Raw genomic sequence first — 24,811 nt, 5'->3', positions numbered from 1 at the left:
GTTCTCTATTGCATTGGCAATTTCTTGTGCTTTGTTGAAAAGCATCCTTATTTACAAAGTTTGTAGGGTAGCTGTATGGTGTTTGGGATTCACATTTTAAAATACGTAGTGCGGCAATAGATTTTAGGTGTCCGTGTTTGGTAGGGCTCTCTTGCAGTTAAGTTGCATCTCTGATGGTATAGGACGTAGGGTGCACAACCACACGTGCTCTGGGCATGCGGATGTTTCTGAGCGGATTCATTGTGTCCCTATTAGATTGGACATTAGCAGATGCTGTGCATGTGTAGAGTCCAGTCTAAGATCAGTTCCCTGTTTCCTGCTCTGTAAGAGTGACTCTGAAATGTCCGCAGGGAGCCTGTGGTCAGCTTGGCTTCCCAGCTCTTCCCGTCCGTACCTTCTGGGCATTCACCTGCGATTCAGCACAAGAACGGTGAAAATGCCTTTTAATTCCATAATTGATTCAGAGGACTGGTTTAAATTTTGCTCTGAACGCTCCATCTCTACCGCACGAGCCTTTTGTTGTGGTACTGTCGGTGTGGTGCAGCCCCCAGGAGCCCTGCGGGCCGGGGGCCCCGCAGGTGATGCGCTGCTGGATGTGCTAAACCCAGGTGAGCTCTGCTGGATGCAGGAACCTGCATCAGATGTCCCCACGAGGTTTTCCTTTCTCTTCCCCACTGCAGGACGCTGATTCTTGTTGTGTGGGATAAAGAATGTTGTCTTCCGTGCCACTGTATTTTGTATTTTTTATGTAGTGAACTTGAGGTCTTTTTAAAGAACATAAGTTAAAGTTGTATCAGGTCGTCAGATGCATTTAAGTGTAATATTTTTTATTAGACTACCTGAGTAGCTGAAGAAAATAACAAAGTCTTCAGGCTTATAAGCTCTTTCCCGAGTCTAACAAAATGTAAGTAATAAGCTCTCTTAGCACTGGAAAACAAGCAAAATACCATAACTGAAGTGCTTCTGCTAAGGAACGCCTGGCAAGGATGCATCGCGGGAACGCTGAACCAAATCTGCTCGTTGTAGCCATTCCTCTACCTTGTGTTGGAGCAGCAGAATAACGTGCCTTTGTTGCTGGAAATGTTACATCAGATCAGAGTTCAGTGCCAACAAAGAATGGCATTCAGCTCTCTGTTTTCGAAGTAATATTTCTTCCCAGCTGTGCACTCCGGGGTGATTCGGGGTGCTCGCCTGACCTGGGGAGGTTGGGGACGATGGGGAGGTTGGGGACGTTGGCCAGCCAGCCAGCAGGGACTGATGCCAGCGGCGCAGTGGTGGAAGTAATGGAAGCGTTGCTTAATCACGTTACAGTTTTGTTTTTGCCATTTTGCTGATGATGTCTGAGTTTTAATATTGCTGAAGTAACAAAAGTACACCTGTGGGGAAACTCTTGTAACGGTGAATGTGCAGCTGGGTACAGAATCATTGCTACAAGTGGTGTAAGTGCTCCTCGTCAGTAAGACTGTCCCAGCCTTTCACACATCAATAGAAATCTGTACGCCGGAGCTGTGCTTCCCAGCTTTGTTTCTATCTCTATCTGAGAGGGGGAGGAAAACGCCTGTGCCGGTCCCCCTCTTAAAAGGGAAAACTGCATTTTTCCTTCATTTATTCTTCACTGTGCTTTGAGTCAGTGACCTCTGCGCGCTGCCCGTCTTCCTCGGCGGTGGGGCAGAATCTGGGTGCTGTGGCTAAGCACCAGAGGAGCGTTGAGCTCGGAGCCCCATTTGACCTAAGCTGTTTTCTCTCCTCTCTCTCAGAAGGCTCTCTGAAGGAAAAACAAAGCTATTTTTAATCTATTATAACATGCTCGGATGGTGCTTTGACACGCTATATCTGGAATGTGTGTTCTTAGAAAGGGAAAAGTAAAGGCTGCAGAAAAAAACACGTGCATAAATAAAAGAGTAACGTGAACTGTATGTGCATTGAATTAATCTGAAGTTCTTTTATTAGGGACAGTCTTCAAATGAGTTTGTAGAATGCCTTTAGAAAAGAAATTTCAACACAGTTTTAAAAGTTTTTGGATTGTTTGGACCTGTGCCATGAACTGTGATAGCCACAAAGCTGGGATAGTTGGTTTTCTTTCTTTTTTTTTTTTTCCAGAAGATGTTATTTCATTAAAATTATTCTGTATATCAGCAAATAGAGAGGCTTAGTTAGTCATATTTAAGCAATCGATACTACTTTAGCAGGTTTTAAGGAATAGAATCTGGCCTTGGATTTTCTGTAGATACTTGCCTAACTCGAAATGTGATTTGTCTTTCAAAAGGTGCGATGCTGTTGTTTCAGTACGGCACCTAGCTGTCAAGCTAGCTGCAGTTTACCTGAGCTCTGCAGCTCTTAGCGTCCTCCCCAGTATGGGAAAGAAGATGCTGTCTGGGAAAAGATGATTAACATCCTCTCTCCCCAAAATACATCACAGGCCCAAAGCTAATTCTGCTCAAAAACCCATCTTTGAAGATGAGGCGGGTGAAACCACGGGTGCTCTGCCACACGTTCTGTCTAGCGGCCTTCTGGTAAACCCTCTTACCCAGCCGTGTGCTTTTATTTGTTGGCTTAGGAAGTCCTTGTTCTGCTGTGAGCAGTTTTGGACTAGTTTTCTGACATTTGATCTTTCAGGTAATACATGCATAAAATCTGGGTTCATGGTGTTATTAATGAGCTGTCCTATGCAAACACTGTGCCGTTGCTTCTGCAAGTTGCAGATACTGAACCCTGACTTTTGCCTTTCAGGCTGAAGCTATTAAAAAAGATGTGAAGAAAGAGGAACCGAGCAAAGGAAGGTATGCCTCTCAGATATTTAAGATTTTTCTTATACGTATTGTTTATGGAATGCATATCCAACATTAAGCAGATGCTGAGCCATCTCTAACCAAGCATGATGAAAAGACGCGCTGCAGGATGCATCAACTGTTACTCGCTGTTACTTCTTTCAACCTTTTGTGTGTTCTGTGTGTGCAGGACGTGTGGTGTATTGCTGTAGAGCTGTAATGTTTGTGTTCACCTTGAAATCTGGGGCTTTAAAAGAACATGGAGAAACGGGGTGAAATCCTGTTTTCTGTGTAGTTCGTTGAGATGTTGTTGTTTTAATAATTATGGCCAGGATTTTACCACAGGTCCTGGAAAGTATGTTGGGATATACGTGTTGGTAAGACACTTTTTGTTGTGTTTAACCAGGAAGCGTTATACTTTATTTCGTCTTACAGTGCTTTCCTCTGTCGGAGCACCTGGCTCTATTGTTTCTGTTTCCAAATGCTAAAAATAAACTTGAACTTCCTTGTTTAACTTATTAACATTCACTTCATGCTGTGATACAGGTCCCTAAATTGATTTTAAAAATGTTTAGATGCTATATTAACATCAGAACCTAGAAATGGGAAATTGTGGTTTTGGTATGTTCCATTAAAAAAAAAAATTGCTTTACAGACATTGCTTGTGGTAAAATTTCTAATTGTGGAGTAACTATTTGTTGGTTTTTGTCTTGGTTATGTTTTGGGAGTACTTTTGTAAGTGGATAGATCATCATAAGGGTTCTTGTTAACAAATATTTAAAACACCTTCTGTGACTCAAATCCGTATTTCTGGATAAGATTTGTCATTTAAAAAAAAAAGCTACCTAATAATTGTCCTTAAATTTGAATTTCAAGTAATGACATTATATATACTGTTACGGACTGTTACTATATTTCCAAAAAACCTGTTTCTCTCAAAGCCAGACACCCCTAATTTCATGAAACTTCTCCTCACCCCCTGGTCAGATCGGAAAGCGTTAGTCTGTGCACTGGCTCTGAACCGCACGTGTGCAGACATGCAGGTAACCTTTTTGATCGCAGACTGGTGGGCTGTAGCTAGCAGTGATAGTTCAGCCAAAACAAGGCACTCTCGGGTGCATCCCAGCCCCTGCAGAGCATCCTGCCGAGGCTGGTGAGCAGGGGCAGAGCTGACATTTGCCCTGCAGATAAGGACGTGCGCATCCTCCCTGTGTGAGGCAACTCTCCTTGTCGGCCTCCGTGACCTGACCAATTTCTTGAGTTACATTTCCGAAGAGGCAGAACATAGCTTAAATATTGTTATATATACGGGAAGGCCTTGCCACGTTTTTCTGGGGAGGGAGGGAGCAGCAGAACTGGCGCAGCAGAAGGCAACGCCTCCTCCCTTGCCTTGGAGGTTGTGATGTCAAAAAAACCTTTGATAAGCTTTTTGAAGCTGGGTTTTTGCCCAAACTGGGTAGGGTATTCATCTAACTTTGTGGAGACTGACCCGCTTTTAGGAATGTTGATGCATTTTAGGAATGTTGATGCATTTCTGTTGAATGCTGATTTCATTTCTGTTCATTTGTTTTCTCAGCTAACAATAGCTGAAACTTTTCTTCACCGGGTTAAGGATCGAGGTCTGTCCTCCTGCTCCTCTTTAACCCCGAGCGACGTGTGGATGGCAGGTTGTGTCTGTTGTGACGCAGCCTCGGCTCTCTGTGCTGGCGCTTCCAGAACCGAACCTCTCCAGGTCTCCCTGGCTGACTCGGGCAGCGATGGCTGCGTGTGGCCGCTGCTGCGGGGACGTGCTGGGCAGGGACTTCGGTTCACCCTCTGTGCTGACTTCTGTACAGGACATCCATCTTGTGGGTCTGCGGGCTTCTCGCCCAGTGCCTGACAGATCTTTTAAGCGTCTTCAGGTACCTTGATGCTTCCTCATGCTCGCTCATCTTTATCTCTGCACGTTGCCAGCTTTACAGAGTTCTCCTTCCGTTGCTTCAGTCCGCTTTGAACCCATCAGGACGTATTCTGGAGGTCACCAGCGCTTTGTGCAAGGCACGGCGGGGGTGCTGGCAGGAGGGGAGGCACGAAGTCTGAGAATCCAGTGACTACTACCTCGTTTGAATCGTGTAGAGGATAACACGTGCGTGCTGCTTGCTGTAAGCCGTGTAGCTAGCATGTGGTTGCAGTGTTCACTGACATTTTTCCATTCCTTGCAGAAGTGCTCAAAGAGAGGCTAAGCAGGGCACAGCTTAGCGAGGTGCTAGAGCCTGTATTTAATCAAGCTTTCCATGCGTCAGTGGCACAGCTGGGCTCTGAGATATCCAGGTAATGTTTTGCTACACAGACACATGGGACCCAAAGCCCAGAGGTCTGTAGGACGCTCAGGTAGTGGAGGAAATGAACTGAAGCGTTTTTCGCTTTGGAATACTGTCAGTGTTTAACTGGTGTCAAAATCTCTTCCGTGCTGTGACTGAATAACCTGACACCACAGCCTAAAAAGCAGTTCAGCCCGGACTGCTTAAACACTCACACTGCTGGGGCCCACCCACGGGGCCGGGGCTGGGTGCAGGATGCGTGCCCTCCTCTTGTGCTGAGATGCCCGGTTACAGCTATGCCAGTTTTCACTTGGCTCTGTGAAAGAGCTTTGAAGCAGAATTCACATCCCTTCTTCTTTCTCCTCTCGCATTTTGGAGCAGCAGAGGACGGTGCCCTTGGGGCTGGAGGAAACCCTCGCGATTCCTGGTGGTTTCGTTGTGCTTCCACGGCACAGACTTTAGCTGAGTTTTGCCTGTTGTCATCGCTCTGGCTCCACGTGTTGTGTGCTCCTCTTGTTAGCCCTTCATCTGCCCCCCTCCAGACTTAGCATTCGTGCCAGCGCCAGGCCCCGTTCTATCTGTCCTCCCATTTTCTTGATGAGACTGTACTGAGGGTTACCAAAACGGCAAGCTTTCCTTACCTTTCTTACTTTTCTGAAGGTTAATACAAACGCACGCTCTTTATCCATGTGCCTAGGTTCAGAGAAACCATGGCACAGCCTGCTCCGTTGTGTGTAACCACGGAGCGGGTGTCTGATGCTTCTGTGTCTGCTTCGGCACCCAGCGAGATGGTCAATATTGGTGCTTCGACGCCCTTCCATCCTCAGAGGCAGGTGGTCTGAGGATGCTCATTTTCTTGAGCCTTGTGGGAGAAGGGGCACAGACATCTCTGGTTTTAAAGTCTCCCGAGATCATTTTTGCAGGATTCTTTCTTTCAGAGAAACGTGTTTGTAACTGGCGTTCTCTGAAAGGCACCGTGCTCTGCGTGTCATCCTGGGCTTTGTGATTGTGGGAGCTGACAGTGGGATTATGTAGTGAAAACAGAGCCCGGCCAAAAGGAGCCTCTGTGCACGCATCGTTCCTCGCCGTTGTGTGAGGTCAGTGGAGCTTAAAAACAAAGTAATGCCTCCCTCCCCGAAACGAGAACAGGCTCAGCTCTTAGCTGCCGGAGGAGGTCCCTAGCTTAGTGACTGCAGAGCCTTCAGACATAACAGAACTGCTGTAACAGAGCTGGTAATGCACAGGGAGGGTGAGGCTTTGGTTTATGTGCTTTCGCAGTCTGCCTTTTATCAGGGGATCTAAATTTTAGGAGCTCACATCAGCAGCGAGGTCACAGGGCACAGCAGTACCGAGTACTACCTCGAGAGGTCTGACGACAAGTAATGTAACTCAAAGCCTAAGAGTCTTGCAGTACTGAGGCGGATTGAGCAGAAGCATAAAACTAATCAGCTGTCCGCCTCAGTATTTTTAACCGTTTTAACACTGATAGGCCAGATTTCCAAATGCTAAGCACTAATGCATCAGGAAATCACCCACCATTGGCGTCAAGAGGTTACTGGTAACTGTAGAATTCTCAACATAGTTTGATTTCTTCTGTTTTTTTTAAATGCATTTAGCTCTGGCTTGAAAAAATATCCAGAGGGATCAGGAGTGGTGCAAACAGCAGCTGCTAATCCTCCAGTAGAGCCTAGTGTGGCAAAGAAAGAACCCATTTCCATCTCTAATGTCAAAGACGAGATGTCAGCAGTACAGATAGCGCCCTCTGAGTCCCACCTTGAAAGAGCAATAAGGGAGTCTGCTCCGAGGCTGGCAGAAGCGCCCGTGGAGAAGGAGGAAGTTGAACTTGGTGTCGCACCCGTCAGCTCGGCTGATACTGAACTACCTGGAGCAAAGGCAGGAGAGCTGCTGCTGCCTCCTTCCAGCCTGGAGAAAGAGGAGGCAGTTACAGACGACGCTAAACTGGAGTTGGGCAAGTCTGCTGTTCTGTCTGCGTCGGAGAAGGAAATAAAAGCGAGAGCTGAAGAGCTGTCTGCTCCTGCCACTGAGCCCCCAGAAGAATCGCCCGACGTGGGGAAGGTGGAAGATGTGCCGTCAGGCTCTGCTCTGAAGCTGCCAGGAGGGAGAAAAGCAGGGGCTGCCCCTGAAGCCGTGCCCCCCGATTTGGATGCAGCGTCAACGGAGACGGTCTCGTCTGCTGTCACACAAACAAACAAAAAGTTGGAGGCTCTTGAAAAAAATGGTGTTTCTGATGCTGTGAATACCGACTGTGAAAAGCCTGTGACTCAGATAACGGAGAAGAAACCTGCACTTCAAACTGGGGTGGCCGTGGAGAGGAAAGTGGATGTAGCCGGAGCAGCCACCGAGAGGAAGCCAGAGGAGTCTGCGCTCAAAGCTGGAACAGCCGTGGAGGAGACCCCCGAAAAGCTTTGGGGCAAGACTGGGGCAGAGCCAGAGAAGAAACTTGAAAAATCTGTGGCCAAGGTTGGGGCGTCTGTGGAAAACGCTGAAAAAAATGTGAATGAAAAGAATGAGGGGAGTTTAATCAAAGCACCTCAAAATAAGGGAACAGGACCAGCAAAAGCTGATGAAACCTGCAAAGCACTTCCAGTAAACTCCTCTTTATCTGTCAAAGAATCTTCCTCTGTTGGTAAAGCGATTTTAAAAGCCGTGGTGTCTCTTCCTGATGTATCCAAGCCAAGGGTTCCAGTGTGGAGAAACGAGCCTTCCCCGTGTAAAGGAGAGGAGCAGAAAGCTGCCTCGAAACCTGAGCCCCGAGGACAAGTGGTGGCGGAGAAGAAAATTGCACCGAAAGAAGTGGGTCCTCCGAGAGCTGCCAGCAGCCGAGCGAGCCTGGGAGACGGCAGCGGCAAGCCTAAAGTGAGCAGAAGTTCTGTGGTTGGTGGAAAGGGAGGCACTGGGAGGAATTCATCTCAGCAAGAGAAGGACTCGCGAGTGGAATCTAGGGCTAGTTCAAAACAGTCTCAAGAGGGAGAGAGTAGATCATCCAGCACGAAGAAAGACAACAGCAGCAATAAGGTGAGGAGGGCAGGAAGGCCGGTTCAGTGTGCCCGATCGGTAACTAACTCCATGCTTCTCTCAGATGTTGAGTATGGGACAAGGAGAGTATGTTCCCCTTCCCCTTCCCGTAAATCACTCAGCTGGTCTGGGCCAACAGACGAGTTGGAATAGCAAGATGGTGGGCAACCAGTTGCTTGTAGCTGCACTGTGTGTAATGCAAGGATGTAACTGGTTTGAAAATGCTACTTGGATAAAATTGCAGGAAGGTATTTTTTTTTGAAGCGAGTCTTTACTGAGTGTTATAACGTTATGTTCTTGGATTAGTTCTGAATGGGAATCGATAAGCTTTCTGTCCTTTTGTGAGCTGATATTTGCTTTGTCAAGTCCTGCACAGACACTGGTTACTGGAAAGAGGTTCCTAAGCGAGGTGCTACCTGTGACTTGTTGCTAGAGACTGTATGCCTGGACTCTACCGCTGACGGTTGGCGTAGCTCTGTACTTGCCAAGCATGTGATCAGAAGCAGCAATCTGGACAATTAAAAAAAAAATCATTAAGGGAAAAGTTCGTGTTTTTTTATTTTTATTTTCCTTGTGGACAGGTTAGATGCCTTAACTGATCTCTTGTCTACTTCTGTCTGACTTGCAGGCTTCTGTTGGCGGCAATACTAGACCTTCGAAAAGTGGCAGTAGCAGCAGTGCAAAACAAAAGGAGGTAAGGCTCTAACTGTAACTGTGCTTAAAATACAGATTGTCTTGACAATGTGTGTACTGAGAATCTTCAGCGTTCTTCCTAGGGAATTCTTGGGACTACTATTCTTGTTATTACTAGTTGTTAGACAACAGCTGTAAAGTCAAGTCATCTGGGAGAGAAGCTTACTTCAGGAAGTGAGTGTTAAAAGGAGCTGGTTCTTGGTCTTGGATATCGCCTGTTTGGGAGAGAAAGAATTAATTAACTGGATCCTTAGTTAGCTACGTAACATCTTTATCCATCATCGCACTTGTGAGAAGAGGAAGGAAGGTTGAGGTCCTCTAGCTCTTGATAAACGACTTTGTATAACAGCAGGTAGTCAGAATTTCTCCATCCACCGTGTCTCTTGCATGCAAAGGGATTTTCCATGGGTTGTTCAGCAGATTACTGTATGTTTTTGTTGACTTGTTGGTTTGAAGAAGAGCTTTGGAGCTATAGGCTCAACTACAAAAGAGTATCTCTCTTTGATAGCTTGGTCTTTAGGAAAGAAAATCAGACAAAAGGTAATAAAAACACATGCTGATGAGGTTGTGGAAGTAGTGTTACAGGATCAAAGCAAAGATCTACTGGGTCAGTAGTGGGTTGCTACGGAAAAAGGCTTCCTGACCTGGAGTTGACAACCTGGATGCTTTTATTAATCCACGTAAAGTTCTGGCCTGACCAGAATGGTGCGTTTGTGGAGTTGTGGCAGTAATGGTAGTAGATAACACTTGTATGATGCTCCAGATGCCTTTTTTTAATCCCCAAGAGCAAATTCTTCAGCATTTGAAAAAAGGTTTTGGAATGTCTTTTACTATTTAGAGCTTTATTCTTCACTGCTGTACAGCTGATAAGAACCAGTATCTTTGTACTTCTTTTCACAGAAGAAAAAATCCAATAACATTTGGTTTAAGTGGAAACATAACCACATTTTCTTGGGTTTACTTCACTGTGCCCACTTTGCATTAAATATTCCTAAACTTTCTGCATCAGGATGCAGGTGGAGACACATGCTGTCCCTACCATTTGTTAGCTTTAAAGCAAAGAGGGGGAGGAATGTAGCCTTTTAGTTTCAGCTTTTTTTTCTGGAGGTCTGTTTCTAGTATTTCTTAGCCGTGCAGTCTTACTCATTGACATAGGAAAGTTCATCTTGCCTTGGCCTTAAAATTCTGCATTAACAACTATTTTTCCCTCTTCTTGTGTTGGACACCAACCAGTATTTGACAGTAAGACAGACAGTTTTACAAAAAAAATAAATCAGAATCATTCATTGAAGAAATAGAATTAATAATATGGGACTGTGGATATATGGATGTGTTTTACTGTCTAGAATTAATTTACCTTAATTGCCTTCAAGTACACATCTTATACATCTTACCCACCTTATGCTATTGTTCTGATTATAAAAGCAGAGCCATTTTATAGTGAACAAAGCGTAACGCTCTATTCCAAAAACATTACTCTGTCTACTGAAATAGCCTAAAAGTAATTTGGGTTAATTCAGTCTTTCATTAAATTCCACATTTGACCATTCATCCACCTCCAGATGTTCTCAGCTGCAAATGGCATTAAATCGCTGCTAATTCTTTCCAGTAGTCCCAGAATAAATTGCACGAGCCACGATGGAAGGCAGCACGGTCAAACTGCAGGGTAGTAGGAGTTTTGGATACGTGACACGTTGCAGGAGGATGCTGTGCCTCCAAGCGGGGAGAAATGGGGGTCAGTTGCTGTCGTTGTACCAAAAGAATATGGTAATGCGTTCGCCAGAGGGCTGGAGCTTGTCTTCCTGCCCCTTACAAAGCACGGTGGGCACGGGAGGAGCAGCAAGTCTGCCAGGGAGCACGTCTGGGGGGCTAGGCAGACCTCAATGGGAAGGACAAAATGGTCTTGTGCATGTTATCTATAGAGGAACAGGGGCAGGTTTCAGTCCTGGGAGCCCTCTCCTAGGCTGGGGCGTAGGGCTGTCTGAGAACCTCTCTGGAGCTGAGATGTTAGTAGGGTGAAACCCAAGAGACGAGATAAAACAGTAAGGAGTCATCGGGACAAAGAAGACTTTGCTGGATCATCTACTGCAGTATCCTCTGTCGAAGCAGTGCTAACAGCATCTGCTTAGGGAGGAGACTGAGATCTGATGCAAGAAAATAGGGGTCTTGAAGGATACTCTGGAGTTATTTGGATTTTCAGTAGACTTCCTGCAGGTGAATGCAAAAATGTGCACAAGCATTCAGGGTGTTGGCCCGGTTCTTTTAATAGATGTAAAGATTGGCTGCTCATCCAGCTGTGCGTTCGAAAAAATCCTTCGGATTTCTGAGCTAATATCCGCTTAATGCAAATGGTGAAGTAACGAAAACTGTTCCGTGTGAGGTGGAAGGCCTGAGCATTTTTTTCTACCTTCGAGTTGAATTTTCTTTCCCTTCATCCGGCTTCTGTGTGTGTCGTATTTTTCATGAGGCACCCTGTGGACGGAGGTAAGTGTGTGTTATGTTAAGCTGGATGTTAAACTGTTCTGCTCGCGTTCTTACACTCCGTAGGAAGAAGAGCTGTTTCCGTTCAACCTGGATGAATTTGTTACTGTGGATGAGGTGGTGGAGGAGAGCGAGTCTCCTGTTAAAACACGGCGAAATCCACCCAGGGGAAAGAGGAAAGACGGCGCTAAAAATAACTCTTCCTCTGAACCAAGTTCTAAGAGAAGAAAAGGGAAGAGCTCCGTGGCACGCATCGCTGAAAGCGAGCTGTCTTTTGTCACTTTGGATGAGATCGGCGAGGAGGAGGATGGGCCCGCGCAGCTGGTGGGAGATGCTAACCTAGAAGCACTCAGCGACCCGCAGGGCCTGGTGGTGGTGGATGAAGTGATTGAGGAGGAAGAGCTGATGGCAGAAGTGGTAAAGGATCCGCAGTCGCTTGTGACTTTGGATGAGATATCTGAGCAGGAGGACCTTGGCTCCCATAAGGACGTCCCCGGGTCGGTTTTTGAGGAGCAGGATTTGAAAACTGAACCCTTGGTAACTGTAGATGAAATTGGTGAAGTAGAGGAGCTGCCGCTGAATGAGCCCGCACATCTGAACGTCGAGTATGTGCTGAAACAGAAGGAGGACGATAAAGGGACTGCTGAGGATTCTGGAGATTTTGTTGCCTCTCAGGTGCCTGACGATCCCAGTGCTTTAGTGACGGTGGATGAAATACAGGAGGACAATGAAGACAACCCGCTGGTGACGTTGGATGAAGTTAATGAAGATGAAGATGATTTTCTGGCTGATTTCAATCGCCTAAAAGAGGAACTAAACTTTGTTACAGTAGATGAAGTTGGAGAGGAGGATGAGGAAGAAGAAAATACTTTCCTAGGGAAAAATCTGAACGAAGATGAAGATGATGAGGACATTGTTGCTGTTGCAGGACCAGAAGAAGAAATCGCTGCCATTGCAGGACCAGAAGAGGAGGATATTGTTGCTATTGCAGGACCAGAAGAAATGGAAATTCTAGGAGACATGAGTCCAGAAGACGAAGATATTATTGCAATCTCAAAGTCGAAAGGTAAGGAACCTCTCGTAGCTTCCATAGGGGAAATAGAAAATAAGATGCTTGTAACCATTGCACAGGGAATGGACAAAGGCATCCTTGTAGCAAATAGAGGAAACTGGAAAAAAAACAAACCCAAATCTTCCACAAAGTCAATAATTGAGTTACTAGGAAGGAAATGAAGACTGGTAGCGAAGAGCAGTCTGAAGGTAGGATATTACATTAATGCAGTTTAGGATGTAGCCTTTTCTCTTGATGTAAAATTAAGCAGCATATTCTTTTGAAATGTTCATTTGGTGTTTATGATGGCTAAAATTGGGGAAATGGTTTCTCTCCCAGCCTCTAATGCAAAGCTCGGTAAACTACCTAACACTAAAGATTATTTGTAGTCTTTGATTACAGAACCGAACATTATTAAAATGGGAGAGTCAAATGAAATAGACACGCACATGCAAAGAAGTAAGAGCTTCCAAGCTGGATCTAGAGGGAAAAACATAGGAGCATATGGTAGTATGGAGTAAGGAGAGGGTTAAGAAATGCCCAGCAGAACCAAGTAGGGAGAGCTAGATACAACCTGCACACAGGAAGACTTTTGGCCAAAGTGTGGGTGGGAGGCTCCACGTGACGCAGTCCACAAATATCGAGATTTTCTGTCTCTGCTGATGCAGCTGAATGCTGACAGCAGCGCCTTTTGTTCTGCTGTTCTGGGAGAGCTTTTGTTCATCTTGCTCTTACTGCGTAGCGGAGGCAACCCGAGTAAGTGCAGATTTGGAGGAGTTGCAGAAGCGAGAGCTATCGTGCTTAAAACGGTATTTTGAAGTTTAGTTTCTGCGAACAGTAGGAAACAGGTTAGTTGACTGTGTACACACCAATAAATATTGAAATGCTAAACCATGTTGTAATATTGTTATAGAATGTAAACTTCCGTGTGATTAACAAAAGCATTTATTGAAAATATTTTCTGTTCTGTAAGCAAGGAAGTTGTAAAAAGACCTCTTAAAATATCCGAGCGCTTGAGTTGGTTTCTGATCTAGGTGGTAGTGCCAAATTATAAAAACGCTTGAGACACAGTAAGTGATTTTAGCTCTACTCCATGCAGTAAAAATCTCAGGAAAAACAGGTGGGCGTAGAAAAGTTCTTCCTGAGTTTGAGAAGCTGAGCAAGGAAGCTGGGAAGGAGAGGTTAAAGCAGGTTGACCGGTGTCACTGCGAGTCTTGAAATCTGATTCCAGCAGCAAAATAGGAAACGGGTTCTCAGCTGCTGCAAGGCGAGCAGGGTAAGTGACGGCGCTCGGGCTGCAGCTTGTAAAGAGCTACGTCAGGTCTGAATCGGGCTTGGTGCAGTGTGCTGAAAACTCCTGGGCACGCAGCAGGCTGCTGCCGTCCGGTGCGTTCCTTCAGCAGCTTCCTGGTTTTCGTTAGTAGGGCCCAAGGCTTCGTTGCGTTAACCTTGCTTAAGGCGGGTTGGCGTTGAAGTTACTTGAACGCAGAACTGGAAAGAAAGCAGCTGTTGTTGATGTGGGTCTTTGCCGGATGAACTGTTCAGATAAGCACGTTGTTTGGGTTTTAGCCTATCTTCTAGGAGAGACTGTCAAGCTCCCTGGCTCCAGAAGAATCCTAAAATGATAATTTAGATACTGCCTTGGAGCTGGTTCATCTGGTGACCAGGTCTTGGTTCGGGTTGGCTCTGTAACAAAGCTGTGTTCTGCAGTGGCCACGAAACTGGCAACGTAGTGAGTGCCCCTTATTAAAGCCAGGTGGCTTCTCCCGTGTTACGCTCTAGTTCCGGTGAGCCAAAATCACTGGAGAGAGTTAATTTTGCTAAAAGCTTTTGTTCTTTAACTCCTTTTCAGTTTTCTCTGATTTCATCAGTTTAATTATCTTCACGGGGAAGTGGAATCTGGTAATAAATGCTGTTCAGGCTGTTGGATAGAGAGGCAGGATAGCAGCAGAAGGCTGGGGCAGTTCACAGAAAGAAGGTGAATGCTTTGGAAGTGAGCTTCGTTCCGTGCTGGAACAACTTGCTGAATGCGATGGGTGTGCTGTTGAGGGCATTTTTTTAAAACAACAATTTGTTTTGTTGTGTTTAGATCGAAATCCTGTTGTTGGACCTTGAGGTAGTTTAATTCAAGGAAGTCTGGTAGCTTGCCTTACGAAGATAATCACAAAGTTAGCGTGAAGTCGCTGGTGAGAGCTCTGGAGCAGAGCAGCTGAGAGCAGCGGCGGTGCAGCTGCGAAGTGCAGGGCTTTTGGCCTCCCCAGCACACCAGTACCGTAACTGGGAGCCTTGTCCTCGGGGCTGGTGCCAGGAGTTCCTGAAAATTGTTCTGTGCAGAGACCAAACCGAGTAGTGGAGAAAGCAGTGAGGGCCATACAGATCGTTTTTGTTTCAAGCAGTAACGAACCATTTAAGCTAGGTCCGGGACGCTCTAAACTAGTGGCTGTCTGTGTTAATGTGCATTTCTGGCCTCCAGGAGATCAGCTGGGATCAGGACGGAAAGAACCAGAGCCTAAGCAGAAGAAAATGGCTTCTTTGGATGCATCAAAGGTGCAAAGTGCTCCGAAAGGTAACAACAAAACTAGCCCAAATGCTCCGTACTGTTCTGGTGTGATTCATGGCCCAGAATCTCTCTCACGAATGCAAGTTTAACATGTTTCTGCTGTTGGTTTCGTAGCAGCAGCAAGGTTAAAAGTTCATTTTACTAACATTTAATTTACAAAGACAGACTAATGTATTTCTAATTAGCACAGTTAATTGTGCTGGGATTAGAGCAGTAAGGAAACATTACAAGTTCTGCTACCACCGTTCTCTCAATGTATACAAATGAGGGAACTGCGTACATCATAATAAAAAAAATGTGTGTGTGTATATACACACCGGGATTTTCACCTAAAATGCTTTTTAGACAAAACCATTGAAAGCATTTGAACTGCAGAAGAAGTTGCTAGGAACACATGGATCGTTGCCTGGTGGCTTGTGCAATGTTTTTGTGACAGAAAATGTTCACCTCGCGTGCTGTAGGACAGAGGTTAAGCTTGGCGAATGGGTTATATCTGAAATGCTTTATGTAGGGCTGAAAGACGTTAGGGTGCTTTCAGATCCAGAAGTCAGCTGTGCTTTTCACAGACAAGTACAAGAACGTGCCCTTCTCCGTTTATTGGCAGTAGGGCAGGGGAGCAGCTCAGATTAGAAGCATCGTTTTCTAAATGCTGAAAAAATGTAGCCAACATCCCGCCAGTAATAACAAGTTATGCGGATTTGGCTAAAGGAATCTGATCTTTTATTTTTTTTTAGCTGTGTTTTGTTAACATTGTGTGCTCTCTCTCTCTGTCAGATTTAGATTACCTGGTTCCGAAGGCTGGCTTTTTCTGTCAGATCTGCTCTTTGTTCTACGCGGATGAAACGTCTGTGAAAAATCACTGCAAGACACCGCTCCATCAGCAAAACATGGAGGTAATGCTGAAGCTTCTCCAAACGCGTAGGGGTTAAAAAAATACAGTTTTTAAGATGTGTGCTTCAGCGAGTGCTAACAGTCTCCTGGTTGGCATATGGGGCTCGTGTTAATACTTCAAGGGGTTTTCATTTTAAACTCAGACACAAATATAACTCAGTTAACAAATATATTGTTAATATGTTAGAAGTTAACAAATATACAGTATAATATATATATTATATAAATACATATAATATATATATATTTATATATATTTATATATATATATAAAAATAAAATACTGTATGTAAATATATATTATAAGCTAACAAATTTATTGTTAACTCCTGAAATTAGCCAAATTTATCATCTACGTGAGGCCTTCCTCACCTAGGATGTTGTGGGGAGGTGCTCGTGTGTGCACGAAGAGCAGAAAAGTGGGAGGGTATTTGTCAACGTAGGCTTTTCTGTGCTGGGCAGAATGAATACAAACGCAACCTGTGGTGAACTCTGAATTGCTATTTTCTATCTGATGGGCAGAGTAAGGTACCCAGCATCACGTGAACCCCCGATCCCTAATGTTTTGCTCTCTGCCCCGTGAAAATTCCATTCATCACCCTTCGGTGATGGTGTGTGTGTCTCCAGGGGTGGAGGGTGCGTATTGTTTGGTGCAGATGGCACAGTGCCACCTCCAGGAGTTTGCTGACATTTGGCTGATGCTTTTTTGAAATCTGCACTGTATTTAGAGCATGATCTTATTGTAGCCTGAGGAATGATAGAGGAGCATCTTTTCACTGGCTCTCCTTTTTTCTGCAGAAATTCATGGCCAAGCAGAAGGACGAGGGTAACAGTGGGGAAGAACGGAGTTCAAGGTGATCAGAGGAAAGAAGAGTTGTTTCAGCAAATTAAACTTAGGGTCCAGTCAATTTTGTGTATTTTGTTATGATTTAATTTGTAATTTTGTTTCAGAAGCAAGCATTCATGTTGTATAAATTTGAGCTCAGTATAGACGGACTAAAAAATGTATGGTGGCTTTGATTTGTATATCAAATCATCTGACTCGCAAGAGATTTCTTTTACAAGTGTTGACATGAAATAAATGTTCTTATTGTATAGTTAACACCAGGGGATGGTGTTTGGTGTGATTTATTGTGATCCACAGGGCTAACGAAACACAGCAGAGTGGGGAATTCACTCCAGAGATCTCTCTGGTGCCGCTTTACAGATGACATTTCACATTCTTCGTGTGCTCCAGTCGTTCACCTTCCTGCCCCAAGTCAGCGACCATCATGGTAAAGATTTCAGTGATAACAAGAGGGGCTCGATCGTGCTGGGCTTTCTCTATCGATTTTTTTCCTACGGCCTCCGAAGTCTCACGGTGAAGCAGGACTCCAAGACTGAAACCATCAGGTGGAGCAAAGCCTGTAGCAGCGCCGCAGGAACGTGTCATGCCTGCGGTCAGCCAGGGACGTCACTGTCCCTTGCTCTGTCCCTGGTGAATGAGTTGCCTGTTTGTGTTGGGTTGTTCTTTTTCCCCTGCTTGTTCCAGTCTGGGGGTAGAAGCATGTGGAGCGCTCTGCAGCACGGCTGAACTTTGTAACCTGCCCTTGAATGTTGCTCTCTGATCACTCTGGGTCTCTGATTCAGCATTAACAGCACGCCAACCCAAGTCTGGATCAAAATTATCTTTGCTTTGAGCTTGCATTTTTCACCTAGCCTCTTGAAATTTGTCAAAGAGTGTTGGCGTTTTTTTTTTTTTAATTCACTGTTGTCACTGCCACTCCTTCCAACGTTGGATCGGTGCCTTTGGCTGAATTCGCTCCCTGGCGGTGAAGTGTTCTGCTCCTGCATGTCCAAGGCGAGTGAGGCAGCCTCTGGTTCTAGGTGACAGCGATGTTACAGGCCGTGCTTGTACCACAGCTGGTACAAACCTCTCGTGTTCAGACCTCTGGTCAGTAAAGCACCACAATAAACAACTTTATAGGGAGCACCCACAGGCAGCTGATGTGCAACACGTTCCTGTATGGGAGGTGATTCCATGAAGTCCCTTGGATTTGCTGGACCTTGCTGCTTCGAGATAAGCACGTGCAGGAAGAGGTGTGAGTAGGCACTTGTATCTCATGCACAGAGGCTGTTGAATGGTGCCGAGCAGCCCCTGAAGCCAGCAGCGGTGTGCGCGCAGAGGACAAAGCTCCGCTCTCCACGCTCCAAGCCGAGGACCCGGCTTCGGGCTGCTCCCGGAGCAGGGGTGCTGTGTGCCACGCGGGTTACCTTTGCAGACCGTGGACTTCTGTTCGTGACTTCAGTTACTGTCGGTTGGGATTTTTTTTTTTTTTGCTTGGGTCCCTCGGTGAAGAAAGCAGCCGTGGGCGAGCTCGCTGCCTGACGTGCTGCTGAACCGCGAGATTGCTGCGTCCTGGCAGGTGCAGAGAGCCCCCTGAAAAGATGAGTCTCAAAAATGCACAGGAGGGAGTTAGACAATCAAATCCTTGGCAGGCCAGGGAGCGTGATTCGGGGTAAGAAAAGCCCACGCGTCTGCTGCCTCCTTTTCTCTCTCCCTTGGATGCCGGCAGGGGCTCTGCTCATTCCAAGCAGGAGCAGCGCAGCCGAGGCCGGCGTGGTGCTGTTTAACTCCAGACTTACCGGGTGATTGCCGCCCTTTATCGGTGACTGTTGGTTGTATGGTTCATTTGTAAGAGAACTGCAAATTTCTGCCTGAAATAATGGGACACAAACTGGAATTCAGTGGGAAGAGCCTGTAACAAGCAGCTTTCAGCGCCGGGCTCCCCACGGCTGGGTCCGGCAGAGCTGTCCCAGTGAGCGGCCCCCGGGGCTGCTGTTTGGGGTGGGGGCCGGCCCCTTCGGCCACGTCTCCGCAGTGCTGTTGCATTTCTTCTCTGACTTCTCTGCTCGATGCTGATGCCCCGAGCTGTGCAGTGAGTCCCTGAGGCCGTGCTCGGCTGGGGGGGGAACGGGCTGCCCCCCCTGCAACCCTGGTATCCGCTGCTGTGCTCCCGGTTCTGCTCCGCGTCCCCTTTGCCTCCCTTCGTGCCCCCCGCGTTTGTGCCTGGCCCTTTCCTTCCTTCCAGCCCCCAGCACCTAGCGCACAGCCCGCCAAGCGCTGCGGCTGCCCACGATCACACGCTGCTTAATCCAGGAACGTCGGGAAAATAACATTTTGTCCCCCCCCCCCCCCGCGGTGGTGCGGAAAAAGGGAAAACGGGTTAAAAACTGCCTGCGTCTCGCCGAGGGAGCCGTTACTTTCCCAACATTGCCCCCAAAACCGCTCCTCGGCTCGTCCTGCGGCGAGCAGCGTCTCGGAGGCAGGGGCTTTATTTCAGACCTGCTGTTTGGGGGGGGCTCCCCGTGCCCCCCTCCCCTGGGCACAGCTCTGGGGCCGCAGCCGCAGGCTCCTGGCACTTTTGGGTGAAATCCACGGGCTTTTAGCGAAGTTCCCGGGTGTTTAGCTTGGCCTGCGCGCGGCCCCCAGCCCCGCAGTGCCAGGGGTGGGGGTCCCAGCTCCTTCCTGGGGGCTCTCGCAAAAGGGGCGAGGGCTGAGCGGGGGCCTGGGGGGCTCCCGGGGGGGCGCAGGGACAAACCAGCCCCCCCCCAACCCCCAAAAGGGAACAAAGCGGGGTGCGAAGGGGACAAAGCAGCTTTTGGGGTGGTGGCCTCTGGGTGAAGCCCAAGGCACAAACTGGGGGGGTTCTTGGGGCACGGGAACGGGGCAGCCCCTGCCGGGGGGGGGCATCGCGGGGGGGGGTCCTGCCCGTGCCGGGAGGGACCCCCCCGAGCCTCCCGCTGGGCGACCCGGCCCCAAACAGCCCGGCTCCGAGAAGGGGCGGGGGCCGTGGGCGCCCCCGGCTGGGGAAACCGAGGCGGCCCCGGGCTCCCTTCGCCTTTAAGGGGCGGGGGGGGGGGAACCTGGAGGGGGGGGGGCCGCGCTGCCGCAGTGCGAGGGCGGCGGGGGGGGGCCCGGGGCCGGTACCGGGGCCGGTAGCGGGGGTTAACGGGGCGATGCTGCGCGTCTTCGTGCTGCACGCCGAGAACCTCCGCACGCCCGACGCCGACATCAGCGATGCCTACTGCGGGCTCGTCTTCCAAGGTGGGGGGGGCCGGGGGGGGCCGGGGTTGGTGTCTGCAGCCCCCCCCCCCCACCCCATGCTGGGCGTGCCCGGGGGAACGGCCGGGGCCTGCTGGGAGCGGGGGTCCCGCTACGGGGGGGGGGGTGTGGGGGGGTCCCATTATGGGGGGGGGGGTCCTGGTATGGGGGGGTGTGGGTGTGGGGGGGTCCCGGTATGGGGGGGTGTCCCCTTATGGGGGTCCTGTGAATGTATGGGGGTTCCAGCATGGGGGGGCGTGGATGTACGGGGTTCCCCCTATATGGGCAGGGGGCTATTATGGGGGTCCCGTGCATGTATGGGGGTCCCAGTATGGGGGGGGCATGGATGTTCAGGGTTCCCAGTATATGGGGGGGGTCCCATTATGGGGGGCCATGTGCATGTGGGTTCCCAGTATATGGGGGGGTCCTATTATGGGGGTCCCGTGCGTGTGCGGGGGTCCTAGTATGGGGGGGCATGGATGTACAGGGTTCCCAGTATATGGGGGGGGTCCTATTATGGGGGTCCTGTGCACATGCGGGGGTCCCAGTACGGGGGGGGGCATGGATGTGTGGAGTTCCCGGCACGGGGGGGTCCCATTAAGGGGGTTCTGTGCGTGTGCAGGGGTCCCACTATAGGGGTGGGTGTGGATGTGTGGGGTTCCCAGTACGGGGGGGGGGTCCCCACAAGGGGGTCCCGTGCATGTGTGGGGGTCCCGGTGCCGGCTCCTGTCAGCGTGCAGGGCCCTAACGCAGGGGGCCCAGCACGGGACTGCTGCGGGGCCTTCCCGGTTCGTGCGGGGCTCCCAGTACGGGCCTGCCTCGGGCCTCCAGCCCCCCCCAGCTGCCTGTCCGGGTGTCACAGAGCCACCCACAGCCCCCCCTACCCCCCCGCGAGGGGGGCTCGGGGGGGGGCCGGGGGCACATAGCTGAGCGGTGACCGCAGCGCAGCACCGGGGCTATTTCTGGGCCCTGCGGCTCTCGCGGGACGGCGCTGCCCGGGGGACGATGGCCATGGGCCTGCGGGGTCCCAAATGTCCCCCCCCGAGGGGTGACGGGAGAAATGAGGGGGTGTGCGATGCGTTACGCCTGGTTCGCCATGCCCTGGGTGTCTTTGGGGTGAAAAAATGCCTTTTTATGGCTTGCTGGAGAGGGGGGAGCGTGTGTCAGCGCTCGTGTGCCTGTGTCCTGCAGCTGTGCCGGGCTCTGCGGCCGGGGGGGGACTTCGAGGGGGGACCTTCCAGTGGCAGGAGGTCCCCGTCCCGCTGTCACGGTGCCCAGTCGTGGGAACCCCCCCGCCTGCAGGGCTCAGCTCCAGCTTTTTCTTCTTTTTCCCTTCCGCCCACCCTCGTCCCGCTGGCAGCGCGCAGGGGCTGTGACGAGGGGACACCCCCTCTGCTCTAGGGGTGGGGGTGGCAGCGGGGATGTGCTCCCCCCACACTGGTGCGTGCTGGGCAGGGGGCTCGGGGCAGGGGCTGCCTGCGTCTCACCCCGTGGGCAGGGTTATGCTTGGGGACCCCCTGCCTCAGGGCACTCCGAGCCCCCAGCCAGCAGCGAGACCCCCCCAGCAGCTCCGGTGCTGGTGCGTCCCCATGGATGTCACAGCGTCCCCAGCTGTGTGGCACCCCCAGGTCCCTGATGCAGGGAACAACCCCGGCTTGCTCCATCCCCGGGGTCCCCATGCTCTGCATTCGGGGGGTGTCACCCCTGGGGTCTGGGCACGTGGCATCCTCCGTACCCCGAGGGCTGCTGCCCCGGCATCCCCGTGGCTCCCGGCACCCCCAGGTGTCCCGGTGCTCGGTCTCCTGCAGCATTTCCAGGTCCCGGGGCTGTGGCATCTCCAGGGTTTGTAGCATTCCTAGGGCCCGGTGCTTTGTCATGCCTCTCGCTTGCGACATCCCCAGGTCCTTCCGCTCGGTTCTCCTTGCAGCTTGCAGCAGCCCTGGCTTGCTGAACTCCCTGTCCTGCTACTCCAGCATCCTCAGAGCTTGCAGCATCATCCCCGGCGCTCGGACACCCCTAGCTCACAGCAGCCCTCTGCTTGGGCATCCCTGGGGCTTGCAGCATCCCCAGCTCACAACATCCCTGATCCTGGTGATTTGCTGTCCTCTGGGTTTGCAGCGTCCCCAGCCCTTAACAACCCCAGGATCCTGGGGCTTGAAGCACCGCCGGTGCTTGCGGCATTCACCGGGTCCTTGTGCCCAGTTATCCCCCAGTGCTCTGTTATCCCAGTGCCTGCAGCACCCTGGGGTCCCAGTGCTCCGTTATCCCTGGTGTGTTCTTATGCTGGAGCTTGCAGCATCCGGGGATCCTGGTGCACCTCTATCCCTGGAGGTTGCTTATCCCAGAGCTTGCAGCAGCCCCGGTCCCTGTGCTCTCTTGTCCTAGGGTGTGTAGCACCCTTGGGTCCTGGTGCTCCATTATCCCCGGTGCTCTGTTATCACGGAGCCTGCAGCACCCTTGGGTCCCGGTGCTCTCTTATCACGGTACCTGCAGCACCCTTGGGTCCCGGGTGCGTGCAGCACCCTGGGGTCCCATTGCGTGCTGTTGCAGGACGTGCAGCATCCTGGGGTCCCGGTGCTCCTTTATCCCCAGTGCTTGCTGTCCCGGGGTGTGCAGCACCCTTAGGTCCTGGTGCCCACTGTCCCGGTACGTGCAGCACCGTAGGGTCCCGGTGCTCTGTTATAACGGTGCCTGCAGCACCCTTGGGTCCTGGTGCTCCGTTATCCCTGGTGTTTCCTTATCCTGGAGCTTGCAGCATCCGTGGATCCTGATGCGCCTCTATCCCCGGTGCCCGTTGTCCTGGGGTGTGCAGCACCCTTGGGTCCCGGGGCGTGCAGCACCCTGGGGTCCCGTTGCCTGCTGTTCCAGGATGTGCAGCATCCTCGGGTCCCGGTGCTCCGTTATCCCCGGTGCTCTGTTATCACGGTGCCTGCGGTCCCGGTGCTCCGTTATCCCGGTGCCTTCTTGTCTCGAGGCGTGCAGCACCGTGGGGTCCCGGTGCTCCTTTATACCCGGTGCTCTCTTATCCCGGGGCATGCAGCACCCTTGGGTCCCGGTGCCCTCTGTACTGGGGCGGGCAGCACCCTGGGGTCCCGGTGCTCCGTTATCCCCGGTGCCCTCTGTCCCAGGGCATGCAGCACCCTTGGGTCCCGGTGCCCTCTGTCCCGGGGCGTGCAGCACCCTTGGGTCCCAGTGCCCTCTGTCCCGGGGCGGGCAGCACCCTGGGGTCCCGGGGCTCCGTTATCCCCGGTGCCCTCTGTCCCGGGGCGTGCAGCACCCTTGGGTCCCGGTGCCCTCTGTCCCGGGGCGTGCAGCACCCTTGGGTCCCGGTGCCCTCTGTACTGGGGCGGGCAGCACCCTGGGGTCCCGGTGCTCCGTTATCCCCGGTGCCCTCTGTCCCAGGGCATGCAGCACCCTTGGGTCCCGGTGCTCCGTTATCCCCGGTACTCTCTTATCCCAGGGCATGCAGCACCCTTGGGTCCCGGTGCTCCGTTATCCCCGGTGCTCTCTTATCCCGGGGCATGCAGCACCCTTGGGTCCCGGTGCCCTCTGTACTGGGGCGGGCAGCACCCTGGGGTCCCGGTGCTCCGTTATCCCCGGTGCCCTCCGTCCCGGTGCTCGCAGCCCCCCATCCCCTGCACCCCCCGCCGCCGCCGCACCGAGGCGCTCCGTGGCACCGCCCGGGCGCCTCCTCCAGCGGCCGGGGAGGGCCGGGGCGGGGGCCGGGACCGGGACCGGGGCCGGATCCTGCCCGGTGCGGGGCCCGGCCTGGCCTCTCGGTGCCCTGCTCGGCCTCCCAGCCATGCTGCGCTGCGTGCTCCAGCGAGCCAGCCACCTCCCCAACCTCGAGAAGGGGGACAGGCAGAGCGACCCGGTGGCCAGCCTGACTTTCCGAGGTGAGGGCACCCCAAATCTGCCCTTCGGGGCTTGGGGCGGGGGTGTGTGTGGGGGGCAGGATCATTGCTTTGCCTGCATCGAGTTATCCCCGTCTGCAAACTTTTTTCTGCAAAGCCCGGGGTCCGCGGGGTGCCCGGACAGGACGTACGTCCTGTCCGGGCACCCCGCGGACCCCGGGCTTTGCAAAGCTCCGTCCTTGCCCCAGATCCTTGTGAAATTCCCAGGGGATCCCCACGCGCTCCCCACTACCACGTTGACGTTGATCCCCTCCATCCCCATCCTCCAGCACATCCCGGTGCCTTGCTCACTTGCGTTGCACGTCTGCTGAGGACGGGGGTCCCTGGGGTGGGATCTTCCCCCAGGCTTTCGGGGTGTGCAAAGGGGGGGGAGTGAAAAATCCCATTGAAAAATCCCGTTGCTTTGGTGGTAGCGGGGATTTTCCCCCGGGGAGGACCTGGGGACGGTCGTTCGGCGCCGTCCCCAGCTTGTGGCACAGCGGGGTGACCCCATGGGGCGAGCACCGGCAAAAAGCGGGGCGGTGCTGCAGGGCGCTGCGCCCTTGGGTGCCCTCTTGGTTGCTTTCGTGCTTTGCTCTGATTAAAGGCTTTTAATTGCTAGTACGGGATTTGTGGTAAATAAATAAATAACCCCGTGTCTCGGGGTTCGTCCCGTTGCTGTTGGAACGGAGGTGATGCTCAGAGGCTTTCCTTCGGCCGCGCCGGGGCAGCGGGGCGATGCCTCTGCACCTCGAAAGCGCACGTTGGGAGGATGTTGTTTCTTTGGCACCCGCTTCCTGGCGGTGGAAAATGTCCATTTTTAGAAAAAAAATAAGGAAAGGAAAGGGATGATGAGTGGCTCCTGACCAAGCCTTTCCTGTGCTGTGCTGTCGGTGGGGGGAGCGCGGAGCTCCGAGGTCCCGGGGGTTCCCTGGGGTGGGCTCCATCCGATGCAGAAAACAGCTCACGGCCAGACCCTGGGGGCACGGGGGAATTGCAGGGCTGTGCGCAGCCCCGTGTCTGCGGGACGCACTGAAAGCAGGAGCCGTGCCTG

At 51.3% G+C, this 24,811-nt stretch overlaps 2 protein-coding genes across 17 annotated transcripts in view; both read left to right on the top strand.

Moving 5' to 3' along the window:
• Nucleotides 1-16,887, top strand: part of ZNF638 (zinc finger protein 638) — a 54,677-nt gene extending 37,790 nt beyond the window's left edge. For all 3 annotated transcript variants that reach the window (XM_083835011.1, XM_083835010.1, XM_083835009.1), the window contains exons 20-26: nucleotides 2,731-2,780; nucleotides 6,685-8,104; nucleotides 8,733-8,798; nucleotides 11,345-12,344; nucleotides 14,803-14,895; nucleotides 15,664-15,782; nucleotides 16,579-16,887. In XM_083835011.1, coding sequence (XP_083691137.1) covers nucleotides 2,731-2,780; nucleotides 6,685-8,104; nucleotides 8,733-8,798; nucleotides 11,345-12,344; nucleotides 14,803-14,895; nucleotides 15,664-15,782; nucleotides 16,579-16,638 — 2,808 coding nt within the window. In that variant the 3' untranslated portion in view covers nucleotides 16,639-16,887. The remainder of the gene's footprint in view (nucleotides 1-2,730; nucleotides 2,781-6,684; nucleotides 8,105-8,732; nucleotides 8,799-11,344; nucleotides 12,345-14,802; nucleotides 14,896-15,663; nucleotides 15,783-16,578) is intronic.
• A 2,845-nt stretch (nucleotides 16,888-19,732) lies between these two features.
• DYSF (dysferlin) overlaps nucleotides 19,733-24,811 on the top strand; it is a 94,542-nt gene continuing 89,463 nt past the window's right edge. For 5 of the 14 annotated variants that reach the window (XM_083832774.1, XM_083832786.1, XM_083832785.1 and 2 more), the window contains exon 1: nucleotides 19,733-19,867. In XM_083832774.1, the coding sequence (XP_083688900.1) occupies nucleotides 19,780-19,867 (88 nt within the window). In that variant the 5' untranslated portion in view covers nucleotides 19,733-19,779. Of the gene's footprint in view, nucleotides 19,868-23,383; nucleotides 23,761-24,811 lie in introns of those variants that run through there. The other 9 variants (XM_083832782.1, XM_083832780.1, XM_083832779.1 and 6 more) reach the window with 3 other exon arrangements.

Source organism: Anser anser (genome assembly GCF_964211835.1).
Source record: "Anser anser genome assembly, chromosome: 4".
Classification (NCBI taxonomy): Eukaryota; Metazoa; Chordata; class Aves; order Anseriformes; family Anatidae; genus Anser; species Anser anser.
Note: the sequence above shows the minus strand (reverse complement) of the source record. Positions and strands in the feature narration are given on the sequence as shown.